This window comes from Microcaecilia unicolor, chromosome 6 (assembly GCF_901765095.1).
Source record: "Microcaecilia unicolor chromosome 6, aMicUni1.1, whole genome shotgun sequence".
NCBI classification, from domain to species: Eukaryota; Metazoa; Chordata; class Amphibia; order Gymnophiona; family Siphonopidae; genus Microcaecilia; species Microcaecilia unicolor.
The window spans coordinates 182,246,409-182,260,389 of record NC_044036.1 but is presented as its reverse complement, the minus strand read 5'-3'; the positions used below and the strand labels follow the sequence as shown (position 1 = coordinate 182,260,389).

The window sequence follows — 13,981 nt, the reverse complement described above, 5'->3', positions numbered from 1 at the left end:
GAGCCTAAAACAGTGTAATTCAAAATTTCTAAGTATTAATTTTCTTAAAAGAATGGAGGAGAATTAACCTAATTTAACACAGTTAGCTGACTATCCACTTCAACTCCTAATATACGCGTGGTGAACTCAAACTTAAGGTATTACTCCCAATGACAAAACCTTTTATGTTCTTTGGTAGACCTATCCAAATAAATATTTTTACCTTAAGTTTCGAGCAGAAAGATGAAGCCCACTCTTCTCCACAAATTTTTGAATTTCCCTTATCTCTTCTTGGGAATGTGACTTGAAATACCGCCTTTCTGTGGTTTTTGCAACTACAGTCAAAGTGGTTTACATAGTATATACAGGTACTTATTTGTACCTGGGGCAATGGAAAGTTAAGTGACTTGCCCAGAGTCACAAGGAGCTGACTCTTGAGAAAGGCATCAAGATAGTGATGTCAACTACATAGATAAAGGTGTATAAAACTTTGAACCATCAAGGGCCTTATCTAGTGACTGTAACAGCAAGTTAAATAAAATTGGTTAAAGAGGTGACCCCTGTGGGACCCCACATGTTGGAAACCAAACATCAGACAAGACACCCTGCATCTTGACCCTATAACTGCGACCAGTTAAAAATCCCCTACCAATTCAACAATGCATCTTGTACACCAAAGCTGTCCAGAATAAAACAACAAGAAGTCAAGGTCGACCAGATCAAAGGCACTTGATCAGTCAAATTGAATAACAGTAGCACTTTGACCATGACTCAACAGATGTTTCCCATGTTCCACCAGAGATCCTAAGACAGTCTCTGTGCTGTACCCTTTCTGAAATCCTGATTAAGATGATGTAACAGATCATATTTATCAATATAACATGTCAACAGTTTCATGACCCATCCCTCTATAATCTTATCAGCAATGGTACAGAGCAGGGCTTTTCAACGTTTTTCATCTCACGGCACATCACAATCCATTCCATCCCTGCAACCTTCAGAAGTAGTTATCTCATGTAATTATACAATTGAAATACATTAGAACACCAATATACCTGCTGCTAGGAAACTGGAACAAGATGAACTGTTACAGATCCCTGCACAGACACCACATAGCAGCAGAATTCTTCACCTTGTTGCAGATGCAGAACACGCCTCTCAACTAATACAAAATAGGGAACCGCAAAAAAACATGCGGACAAAAACTGAAAGCAGAGATACCAGACTGTGCATGGCATGTAACACTAGAGAAATAGAAAGAAATGTATGTTCTCCTGTACAGTGCAAATAAAGCCGACAGTTATAAATTCTCAACATCAATATAATTCAATTGCTAAGCTGAAAATAAAATTTCCTACCTTTGGAATAATAAAATCACCAGACTGCAATCATCTTGTTACCAATCTTTGGCTCTGCTTTCGTCTGTCTGTGCTCTTAACTTTGTTTCCAGGGCTTTCTTTCCATTTGCAATTTCTTTTCTAACCTCCTGCCCTGTCTGTTTCTGATCTTTCACATTCAGCTTTCTTCAATTTCTGTCTCCTCAATCTATCTTGTTTTCCCTCTCTCTTCCCTTCATGTGCAGCCTGTCTCTCCTCTCCCCTTCCCTCCCACACATGTGCAGCCTGTTTCCCTTCCTGCTCACACATGTGAGCAACTACAAAATTTGAAGATCGTGGTGAAGAGGAGAGAGACCCATGTAGTGGAAGAAAAAAAGATCATAGGCATCCCACAATTTGCCACATTATCTGGAGGGGATCCTGGACCTGCTGTGGCACACTGGTTGAAAAATGCTGGTATAGAGGCTACTGGCCTATAATTAATTTCCTATAGGATTTTTTGTACAGGAGTCAAAATTATTTCACCATCTTTTTTTTTTTTGGGGGGGGGGGGGCCTTGATATACCACCTTTCTGTGTTTTTTGCAACTACATTCAAAGCGGTTTACATAGTATATACAGGTACTTATTTGCACCTGGGGCAATGGAGGGTTAATTAAACCATTTCGTGTCCAATGTTCACATCAATCTGTTCATATATGGCTTATTACGAGAACATTGGACACTAAAGGGTTAAGTGACTTGCCCAGTGTCACAAGGAGGTGCAGTGGGAATTGAACCCAGTTTCCCAGGATTAAAGTCCACTGCACTAACCACTAGCATATCCAATTTTTCTACACCAATTAATTTTGAAAAATATTCTTTTCAATTTAAGAGCACATTTATATTTGTGAATTGCACAACCAGTACAGAAAAATAGCAACAGTTTAAACACGTGAAAATCTCAGACACACACCGGATAATCACCAGAAGCCTCTGCACTCTGTACTAACAAAGGGAGGCCGCAGACAGATACAGCAAAAAGATCGAACAATGTTTCCCATCCATCCTCCCAAGTCATCGTGTCTCACCTTCTTCCGTCTCTTGCCAGTCCCACGCACCTCCACAAGTCCATTTTTGCGCGGTTTCTTATTTATGAAAAAAGAAGACATAATAGCCACCACTACGGATGCTTTCACGTGGAGACCTGCCTCAAAGGGAAATACTTCCGGATACACCCCCCGTCCTACTATTGGATGCTGTGTTTTTCCGGCCACGCCTATACCAAACTCCACCACAGGGTTAAGGCAGAGGGCGAGCGAGGTAGGCAGAGAGCAGTGTTGCCAGATGCCTGGGTGGGTTTCCAAATTTGGATCGCAGACCGCGCAGAGTACTTTCAATCGAAGGCTCAGGCAAGGATTTCTATTTCTGTTCCTGTGTGAAAAATTTTGGTAAAATAGATTCTCACCCTCGGGCAAAAAGAAGAGGGTAAACTACAAGATTAAAATTAGCATGATCAAGTGTAAGCTGAATTTTTGCAAATTTTATTAGCGAAGAAGGTTTAATACTTTTCTTCCTAAAAATGGGGCTGATCTGTGTGAGTATGCAGATGATGAAAATAACAAAAGTGCCCGTGCAGTGTAAACAGCTTGTTGCCTCGGTTCAGTGCCTTTTCTCGACCATTTATTCCAAACGTGTCCTCGGGGAGCCCCAGTGGGGTAAGGTAGGGTTCCAGTTACTTTTGTGCCGGGCGGGCTTCCTCATCAGCTTTTAAAAACCTCCAACCTCTACTATTTATTGTTTTTTTTTGCTAACATATAAAAAAATAAAACATAAAAAAACAATAAATAGTGGAGGTTGGAGGTTTTTAAAGGCTGATGAGGAAGCCCGCCCGGCACAAAAGTAACTTACATAAGTAATCACAGTCGAGCATCTGAAGCCTTTTTCCTCCGTTGAAGAAAAACCTCCACACGTTGAGAATCATATTTCAGCAACTTAATTTGATGATAGATTTGGAAGAGACTCTTTTCAAAGTTGCAGCCATTTAGAGTATGTTATACCTCAGCAATCACATGTCACATAGATCAGAAAAAGTGAGTCACTTATTCCTTATGCAGCTGTAATACTGATCGTTGCCAGTGCGTGCTAAAGGTGGCTAACGTGCCAATCACAGTGGGGACTGGGGAGAAGCATCAGCACAGCAGGGAGGGTGGTGCTATAAGCAGATTTAGTGAAAGAAGTGGGAGGAGGAGACCGGACAGTAAGAAGACCTTGGAGCAAGGAGGTTTGATTGAGAACAGGAGATGGCATGACGTCAAAAAGTTGAAGCTTCTTAGGTAGTTTGTTTCCCCTTCCTCGCGCAGCCGTCGTTCTGCGTACACTCAAAACAAACAAACCAATGAGCTGTTCACGTTGTCGTTGTTTATGCTGGTAAGATTTTTATTTAATCTCACTTATATTTTCAAACATGGCAGCTTGAGCAGCATACGGATGTCCACAGAGAAAGTATAATGATAGAGTAACTTTTCATAGGTAGAGTAGTTATTTTGTTATAAATGGTAATCAGCGTGTCATTTGGTGGGGCTGGTTATAGGGTTACCATGTGTTATATTTATGCATAATTTTTTTTCTCCTGGTAAAGGGCCACTAAAATAGACATCATGTTTGATGTCAGATAGTATTGTGATTGCATGACAAATTCCAGGAGCAGCTTCTTTCCTGAAGCAGCCAACAAATGGGCGAAACAAGGCGCTCTTGTTGAGGGAGACATGCGCTTTATATTGGAGAGTGGAATACCCTGGACAGGTGGCAATTTCCCCAGGAGAAGTACTAGCGGTGGGCTAGTGTCTGTTTGAATTTCAATTAGACCTGCAACTTGAACTGCTATTATAAGTATCTTTATTTTCATAATTTTTTGAGGTTTTGCTACTTGTACATCAAGGGGGGGTGGGTTGCTTCTACTGAGGGGCATTCTTGTGTTCCAGGTCTTTCAGAACCAGTGCCAATCTTAAAGGGTCATTATATTTGGTAGGATTACTCGGGGGTTACGTTTTTTGTGTGTATATGTTTTGTCATAACTTTCCTGTCCTTCCTTTTGGGTAAAAGGTTTTTTAAACCATCTGTTTTTCTCTGTTTTCAGAGTTTTTTCGGATGTTTTTTTTCTTTTTTTTCCCAGGCAGGGACCAGTGGTAGTACTGCACTCCCTGATTTGATAGGGGATTTTGAATACTGTGAGTACTTTCCCTATTGGGAAGCGTTTGAGGTCCCAATTGTTTACAGTTTTTTTTTTTTAGATTTCTTTGTTTCAATCTGGAGGTTACAGGAGGTGAGACACAAAAATAGCTTTTTAGTACTACTACTACTACTACTATTTAGCATTTCTATAGCGCTACAAGGCATACGCAGCGCTGTACAAACATAGAAGAAAGACAGTCCCTGCTCAAAGAGCTTACAATCTAATAGACAAAAAATAAATAAAGTAAGCAAATCAAATCAATTAATGTGAACGGGAAGGAAGAGAGGAGGGGGTAGGTGGAGGCGAGTGGTTACAAGTGGTTACGAGTCAAAAGCAATGTCAAAGAGGTGGGTTTTCAGTCTAGATTTAAAGGTGGCCAAGGATGGGGCAAGACGTAGGGGCTCAGGAAGTTTATTCCAGGCGTAGGGTGCAGCGAGACAGAAGGCGCGAAGTCTGGAGTTGGCAGTAGTGGAGAAGGGAACAGATAAGAAGGATTTATCCATGGAGCGGAGTGCACGGGAAGGGGTGTAGGGAAGGACGAGTGTGGAGAGATACTGGGGAGCAGCAGAGTGAGTACATTTATAGGTTAGTAGAAGAAGTTTGAACAGGATGCGAAAACGGATAGGGAGCCAGTGAAGGGTCTTGAGGAGAGGGGTAGTATGAGTAAAGCGACCCTGGCGGAAGATGAGACGGGCAGCAGAGTTTTGAACTGACTGGAGAGGGGAGAGGTGACTAAGTGGGAGGCCAGCAAGAAGCAGATTGCAGTAGTCTAAACGAGAGGTGACAAGGGTGTGGATGAGGGTTTTGGTAGAGTGCTCGGAAAGAAAGGGGCGGATTTTACGGATGTTGTAAAGAAAGAAACGACAGGTCTTGGCGGTCTGCTGGATATGAGCAGAGAAGGAGAGAGAAGAGTCAAAGATGACCCCAAGGTTTCGAGCTGAGGAGACAGGGAGAATGAGAGAGCCATCAACAGAAATAGAAAATGGGGGGAGCGGGGAGGTGGGTTTGGGGGGGAAAATGAGAAGCTCGGTTTTGGTCATATTTAATTTCAGGTGGCGTTGAGACATCCAGGCAGCAATGTCAGACAAGCACGCTGAAACTTTGGTTTGGATGCAAGGTGAGATATCAGGGGTAGAAAGGTAGATTTGGGAGTCATCAGCATAGAGGTGGTAGGAAAAGCCATGGGATGAGATTAATGAACCAAGGGAAGAAGTGTAGATAGAAAAGAGGAGGGGACCAAGAACAGAACCCTGGGGTACGCCGACAGGCAGAGGGATAGAAGTAGAAGAGGATCCACCAGAGTGAACACTAAAGGTGCGGAGGGAGAGGTAGGAAGAGAACCAGGAAAGGACAGAGCCCTGGAATCCAAGTGAGGACAGGGTATCGAGAAGTATGCTGTGATCGACAGTGTCAAAAGCAGCGGAAAGATCAAGAAGAATGAGGATGGAATATTGACCTCTGGATTTAGCCAGTAATAGGTCATTGGAGACTTTAGTAAGCGCAGTTTCGGTTGAGTGGAGAGGGCGAAAACCAGATTGTAATGGGTCAAGAATAGCATGTGAGGAGAGAAAATCAAGGCAGCGGCGGTGAACAGCACGCTCAAGTAATTTGGAGAGAAAAGGAAGGAGGGAGATGGGTCGGTAATTAGAGGGACAAGTAGGGTCAAGTGAAGGCTTCTTAAGGAGAGGTGTGACCACAGCATGTTTAAAGGCAGCAGGGACAGTCGCAGTGGAAAGTGAGAGGTTGAGAATGTGACAGATAAAAGGAATAAGAGTAGGAGAGATGGCATTAAGAAGGTGGGTGGGAATGGGATCAGAGGAACAGGTGGTACATTTTGAGGAAGAAAGGAGAAGTGTAGTTTCCTCAATAGTAACTTCAGGAAAGGAGGAAAGGGAATGAGGGGAAGGAGAGAGAGGGGAACGGACTAGTGGAGGGAGAGCTGGTGAGGTAGAGAAAGCAAGGTTTATCTTTTGAACCTTGTTGTGAAAGAATTCAGCAAGGGTCTGAGGAGATAGTGAAGGGGGAGTTGGGGGAGGGGGCACCTTGAGGAGAGAGTTCAATGTGGTGAAGAGAAGTCGAGGATTAGAGCCAAGAGAGTTGGTCAGTTGGATATAATAATCCTGTTTGGCACGTAAAAGAGCAGATTGGAAGGAGGTCAGCATGAACTTAAAGTGTAAGAAATCAGCAAGGGCCCGAGATTTCCGCCAGAGGCGTTCGGCGGAGCGGGTACAGGAACGTAGGTAGCGGATATTAGAAGTCAGCCAAGGTTGGGGTTTTGTACGCCTTACAGGGCGGGTCATCAAAGGTGCAAGAGTGTCTAAGGCAGAGGATAGAGTATTGTTGTAAGAAGAAACAGCCTCGTTGACAGACGTGGATGGTGCCACAGTAGAGAGGAGGTTTGAAACATGGGAGGATAGAGATGAAGGGTCAATGTCGTGAAGATTCCTAGATAAATTAGATAGGATAGGACGGGACTGGGAGGGAGGAGATTTAAGTGTGAAAGTTATAAGATGGTGATCAGAGAGGGGAAGATCGGAGGCAAGGAAACTAGAGGGTGAACAGTTGGAGGAGAAGATGAGATCAAGACAGTGACCATTTTGATGAGTGGGGGAGGTGGAGCATAGTTGGAGATTAAAGGACGACGTTAAAGCGAGTAACTTGGAAATATAAGAGTTGGAAGGATCATTAGCAGGAATATTAAAGTCACCAAGGATGAGAGAGGGGGAGGAAGGATCATGGAAGAAGGCAAGCCAGGCATCAAAGTCACTGAGAAAGGATGAAAGGGACTTATCAGGGGGACGATAAATGACCGCTATTCGAAGAGGCAGAGGAGAGAAAAGGCGGATAGAGTGGACTTCAAAGGAGGAAAAACAGTGAGATTGAGGTGGAAGAAGGGGTTGAAATCTGGAGGAGGGAGAGAGAAGTAGTCCAACACCGCCCCCACGGCCAGCAGGGCGAGGAGTATGTGAAAATAGATAACCGCCATGGCACAGGGCTGCGACTGAAGCAGAGTCATCAGGGCAGAGCCAGGTTTCTGTTATGGCGAGCAGATGGAGGTGACGCGAGATAAAGAGGTCCTGGATATAGGGGAGTTTGTTACAGATAGAGCGGGCATTCCATAGGGCGCAAGAGAAGGGCAGAGAAGAGGAGGGGAGTAGAGGAATAGAGATGAGGTTAGAGAGGTCACGGTGAGATCTGTAGAGTTTGGATAATAGTTGGTGAGGAGGGCCAGGATTTTAGCTTCAAACTTCTTTGAATTTTTGTATGACATTTTTATCTACATATTTGTTTATTTGTTGCATTTGCACCCCACATTTTCCCACCTATTTGCAGGCTCAATGTGGCTTACATAGTACTGTCAAAGGCGTTTGCCCAATCGGTTGATAACAAGTACAAGGTTGAAATGTATGAGGTATATGTGGAGGGTCGGGAAGGATGAAGATTGTGTGTTGTCCAGTACGATCAAAGTTATGCTGTGTTGCTGGGTGAGGAGGTTTACGTGGGGTTGTTGGGGTAGGCCTTTTTGAAGAGGATGGTTCTTAGTGATTTCCTGAAGTTCTGGTGGTCGTGGATTGTTTTCAGGGCTTTTGGGAGGCCATTTATAGTTGTGCGCATATGTAGGAGAAGCCGGATGCGTAAGTTGTTTTGTATTTCAGTCCTTTGCTATTTGGGTAATGTAGGTTTAAGTAAGATCTTGATAGTCTGACTTTGTTTCTTATTGGTAGATCAATAAGGTCTGTCATGTATCCTGGGACAATGCCGTATATGATTTTGTGGACTATGGTGCAGATTTTGAAGCTGATCTGTTCTTTGATTGGGAGCCAATGCAACTTTTCTCGAAGAGGTTTAGCATTTTCGAAGCGTGTTTTGCTGAATATAAGTAAAAAATAATCTTTTGCCCTCCACCTTTTAAGCTTTTGACTTTTTACAGATGGACTGCGCATAGGCAGTCCATTATTTCTAATAATCTTTTACTATTGCTTATAGCGTTTGCTATTGTTTTGGGTGAACTAGTGACTCCGCCTACTGGTTTCAACCCATATAATGGGCTAGATAGCCCCCTCATACTGTCTCCTCAATCAAACCTCCTTGCCTTGTAACCTGTACGCTTCCTCCTCTGTCTTCTGGAGTGTATCAGAAGGGAGGATAGTCAAGGAGGTTTAATAGACAGGCGATGAAGTTACGTCAAAACGCTGAAACCAATTAGGTAAGTCTGAGTTTTCCCTTCCCCGCGAAGCTGTCATCCCTGTATACTCAAAACAAATCAAGCAAACTTATGAGCTGCTGCATTTACGTTGTACTTTATTGTTGGTAGCATTTTTATTTAATCTCACTTGTATTTTCAAACATGCCAGCTTGTGCAGTATACGAATGTACACAGAGGAAGCATAAAAACGGGATAACTTTTCATAGGTAATTTGTTATAAATCTTAATCAGTGGTCAGTTGGAGGGGCTGGTTACAGGGACATCCTAGCATGTGTTATATTCGTGCAAAGATTATTTTCTCCTGGTAATGGGCCACTAAAACAGACATCATGTTATGAGAATCAGGTGCTCAACATTCAGAGTTTCTATCTATTTGACATTCATATCCCACATTTAACATGTATTAGGTTGAAACCTGGGAGCATTTGAAAGCTTTTTTTTTTTTTTTTACCTGTGCCTAGATGGTTTGTGGGAACTTGCTCCTACTGTTTTGAAGAATGCAGTGGTATATTATAAACATGCACTTAATATTGTTTATTACTATTATTTACTACTGGTTGATATACAGCAGAAGTTAACCAAGTCAACTTCATGCTTTGTAATATAATTTTAATATCATTTTCCTCAGTCATCACCCAAATACAAATAAAATTATAATGTTAATTATACGACCATGTCTGCCTCTTATGGTAGCTTTTGTTAATTAAAGCCGTGTTGGAAAAATATTTGCAAGCGCGATTTTATTATGCAGACAAACAATACACCGCCAAAATACAAAATTGCAAGCAGCACAGTATTAGTCGCCAAGTTTATACAAAGTGATTTTTTTCAGTGGAAAATAAATCTGTTGGCTGCTACTATGTGAGTATTCCATCACTGTTTAATTATTGCTACCAAGTATTACATATTTAGGGGATATGCCTTAAACATAGATTGTTCACATTTGTTTATCTAGACCTTACATACACATTGTATTGCTTATTAAACCCGAAGGCAAAACCAAAGTGTGGTTAAACAATTTGGTATAAACTTGTTTATGAAATGCTTTGAGTCCTACTGATCTGTACATGTGTTGTGTTATTTTGGCATGTGGAAACAGGTGGGCTTATAGGGGGAAGGGTTCTTGGGGTAAAAGTTTTTATTGTGCCATGTTGGATGGTTTACTGTTTTTTCTTCTGTATGAAGCTTATCAACCAACATGTTTTGCTTTTAATAAAGATGATTAAAACATTTTAATTGTATTATTTCTCACTGTATTTCCAGTTTTGGCACAGTATAAGCCATCAAAAGAACAAAATATAAGAAAACCAATGGGCTGTATTAGGGGCTTATAGCCCATTTAGTTATGTTTCAAAAAAAAAGAAATCCGTTTGACAGAAAATATTTTTATTATTTTGACTTATAAACCACTTGTCCCTGAAACATGCACAAACAGAATAATCCATTTGTGTATCTAAAAGGTAAAGATCTACAAAACAGGTGAAGATGTGATTCCATGTGCCCCAATGAAAGGAGAGTTTAATTCTACTTCCATTTGATTTCAATATATTCCATCATCTTTATAACACCATGCTTCCCAAGGCAGATTACAACAACATTTAAGATGAACCCATCAGGAAACAGAATATCCTCTCTGAAATTTGGCCATCAGTATTGTATACAGTGTATTTATTTAGTTTTTAGTGTAGAAAAACGAGCACAAAATACAGAGTTTAAAATTGCTGTTTCTACCAGCTATAATAATTTTTAAGATGTTTTAGTGATATTCAATTATTTCATGATATTTATATCTACATATGGGAAGCTTTGGAATGAATGAAAAAGCTGTCCAATAAGTACAAAAAAACCCCCAAAACTTTTGTCCTCCACTTTATAAGGCACTGCCTATGCAATTGAAACAGCTTTAGACTTGTTACAGTGGACCAACAGTAAAAAAACAAACAAAAAAAAAACCGACAATGTGGATGCAGCAGCTCATAGGTTTGGTTGATTTGTTTGCGTAAATGGGGATGACGGCTGCGCTGGGACGGGGGAAACTCAGATTGTCCTAATTGGCTTCCTTACTTACAATGGACGAGATAGGCTCACTTCCACTCCGGACCGATCTATTAAACCTCCTTGAGATTAGTAGAAGAGGAGGAGAAGGAGGGACCTTGGAGCCTGCACGAGCTTCCTCCTCTGTCCTGCGGAGTGCATCAGATGGGAGGATGTTGTAAAGGGATTAGCAAAAGAGGTGGGAGAAGAGGAGGAGACCGCATCGGAAAGTAAGAGGAGAAGGAGGGAGGGACCTTGGAGCCTGTACGGGCTTGTCCTGATTCCAGTCCGATAGCCAGGCAGACTGTCTTCCTCCTCTGGAGTGTCAGTAGAGCACTGTAAGGAATAGGTACTGGGTGATCCTAGTAAAGAGGGTATCACAGGTGAGTGCCTCGACTTCTGCTTTCCTGACCAGCGTATTCCAGACCTACCGTTTATAGCCCGACGTTTCAAGTAATTATACAAGGCCTGCTTGTGTTAGGTCTTCAGGGAATGGTGCCACATTCATGCTCTTCCCATACCTGCCCAGGGGGAACCCCAGACAGGTATTCATGAGATCGATTTTCGTACACTGCCTCCTTGGTGTACTACTACTTTATTATTTATTTATTTGGATTTTGCTCACACCTTTTCCAGTAGTAGCTCAAGGTGAGTTACATTCAGGTACACTGGGTATTTCCCTGGCACAATCTAAGTTTGTACCTGAGGCAATGGAGGGTTAAGTGACATGGCCAAGTTCACAAGTAGCAGCAGTGGGATTTGAACTGGCCACCTGTTCCACCCAGAAATCTGCAGCAAAAAAAACAAAAATGTGTAAAAAAAATTTGAAAATTCTGCACAAAAAAATTTGTTTGGCATAATTTAACCAATATTACAGCCCCCCCCCCCCCCACCCATACACACACAAATATATAGCATCTACCTTTTTTTTACAGCCCTGTCTTCCACCCACACACAGCCCCCTCCCTTTACCCACAGCATCAACTTTTTTTTTTTTTTTTTACTACCCCCCTCCACTCACCCACACATAGCATCCACTTTTTTTAACAGCTCCTTCCCTGCCTGCACCCACAGGCCATCAATATAATTTTTTTCAGCCTGCACTCACCCGTAAGGTAGGGGCTGCATGGGAGTACCTCTTTGGAGCAGGAAAGAACCCCACTCTTTCCTGCCTGGCCCGCTGCCGCCACTCTTTGGCTTATGCCACCGCTTTTTCCAAATGGCCGCCAAGACTTCCTGCGACAGTCTCACGATATTACCGTTTGAAGTCTCAGTGACCATTTTGAAAAAGCGGCGGCATGAGCCAGAGAAAGGTGGTAGCAGGCTGGAAAGAGTAGGGCTCTTTCCTGCCCCCGAAGAGGCCACTAGACCAACAGGTAGGCCTGGGAGGGTGGCAGGGGAGTCAGCTAGCCTGCCTGCCTGCCATTGCTGCAGGCTGGGGAGGGCCAACTGAGGATTGGCGGAGAGGCCAGCCATCCAGGCTCGGTGTGCAGATTCTGTTCTGACATGCAGAATTCTGCACTCTGCAGTCGTGCAGAATTCCGGCAGGAGTAGTATACAAATTTATCTTAATGCATATTCATTGTGGATATCCTGAAAACCTCTCTAGCTAGGGACAGGACCCTAGGACAGGTTTGGGAATCATTGGTTTGAGGGCTGAGTGTTCAGTCACACAATAATTCCCTTCAGGTGATACCCCACAATGCTTGTTCTTATTTTGAATGGGTGTCATCTTCAAAAATTTTAGGAGTAGTGGTAGATGATAAATTATCCAAAAAACTACTATACATTCAGTTAACTCCTTATTCACAGATCAAGCTTTTTATTCACTCAGCTATAATAAGCAATATAGATTACTGCAATTCTCTTCTTAAGGGGATCCGCTTAGTTGAATGCCATCGTCTTTCAAATATTTCAGAACACCGCTGTGAAATTGATAAAGGGTGTGCAGAAGTGGAATCATGTTACGCCTCTTTTGAAGGGGGAACATTGACTTTCAATAAATCACAGGATTACATTTAAGTTCTTGATGTTGGTATATAAAATTTATCATTCTGATATGCCATTTTCAATCGTATCAACACTTGGGGGAGGGGGTTATTTACTAAAGCTTAGCTTGAGTTATCTGCAGCAGGGCCCATAGGAATAAAATGGGCCTTGCTGCAGATAACTCGAGCTAAGCTTTAGTAAACAGGGGGAGTTGGAGTTGCATGTAGATACATTTGTGCATGTGCTGGAATGCTATTCTATGCAATATCAATATTTATGCACAGAATAACATTCTAGCAGATGTATTCCCTTGCACATCTGGGTCCCAATACAATTTTTATTATACAAATAAAACATTCCCTTTCCTCAATGAATGTCACTGCTAATCCACTTGGATTTGGAGGAGTAGCCTAGTGGTTAGTGCAGTGGACTTTGATCCTGGGGAACTGAGTTCAATTCCCACTGCAGCTCCTTGTGACTCTGGGCAAGTCACTTAACCCTCCATTGCTCCTGGTACAAAAAATAGGTACCTGAATATATGTAAACCGCTTTGAATGTAGTTGCAAAAAAACCCTCAGGCAGAATATCAAATCCCATTTCCCTTTCCCTCAATCATATTTTCGTTGATTGTCATCAAAGGTTGCTTTTGTTTATTTTGTTTTGTGTGTGTCTTGACCACAGAGCATGGACTGTTTATATGTCTGATAGTTCTATATTACTAGTTGTAGTAAACAGGGGCACAGGAGTAGGCAGATGGTTAGAGCATCAGGCTGGCCACTAGAAGGACCAGATTGAAATCCTACTGCTACTCCTTGTGTAAGCCCTGGGATAGCTAGGAGTGGTGCTGGCAACTTTGCCGCACTCAAAGCCAACCATGGAAACCGTCACACTTGTGGCAGTCCCCATAACAGTTTGTAGCTTGGTTTATGTGTACAATGGAAAGAAAGAGAGAGAGAGAGACAGTAGTAGTAAAGGCCTTTTGAAAATTGCCATTCAAAATAAATTACACCATACAGTTGGTGGTTACCCTTGAAGGCCTGTGTGATGTCTCTTCAAAAATAAAAAGGATGTCCTGATATTTAACAGTTCTGTTCACAGATTATTTATGCCAAGAAGGTTTCATCAGCCTTCAGTTATTTAGGAGACCTGAACTTTCCTTTCATCTAGGCTGTATGTTTGATTTGTAAGCTTTTTGTTTACTTATCTTAATTTATTTTGAAAT

General features: G+C 42.2%; 2 protein-coding genes across 3 annotated transcripts in view; one reads left to right on the top strand and one right to left on the bottom strand.

The window, feature by feature from the left end:
• Positions 1-2,512, bottom strand: part of RRP9 (ribosomal RNA processing 9, U3 small nucleolar RNA binding protein) — a 63,395-nt gene extending 60,883 nt beyond the window's left edge. Inside the window, exon 1 of the mRNA XM_030207542.1 lies at positions 2,386-2,512. Coding sequence (XP_030063402.1) covers positions 2,386-2,466 — 81 coding nt within the window. The 5' untranslated portion in view covers positions 2,467-2,512. The remainder of the gene's footprint in view (positions 1-2,385) is intronic.
• A 116-nt stretch (positions 2,513-2,628) lies between these two features.
• PARP3 (poly(ADP-ribose) polymerase family member 3) overlaps positions 2,629-13,981 on the top strand; it is an 85,831-nt gene continuing 74,478 nt past the window's right edge. Inside the window, exon 1 of one of the 2 annotated variants that reach the window (XM_030206660.1) lies at positions 2,629-2,706. The gene's annotated coding sequence lies outside the window, so the exon portion shown is untranslated. Of the gene's footprint in view, positions 2,707-10,903; positions 11,154-13,981 lie in introns of those variants that run through there. The other variant, XM_030206659.1, reaches the window with a different exon arrangement.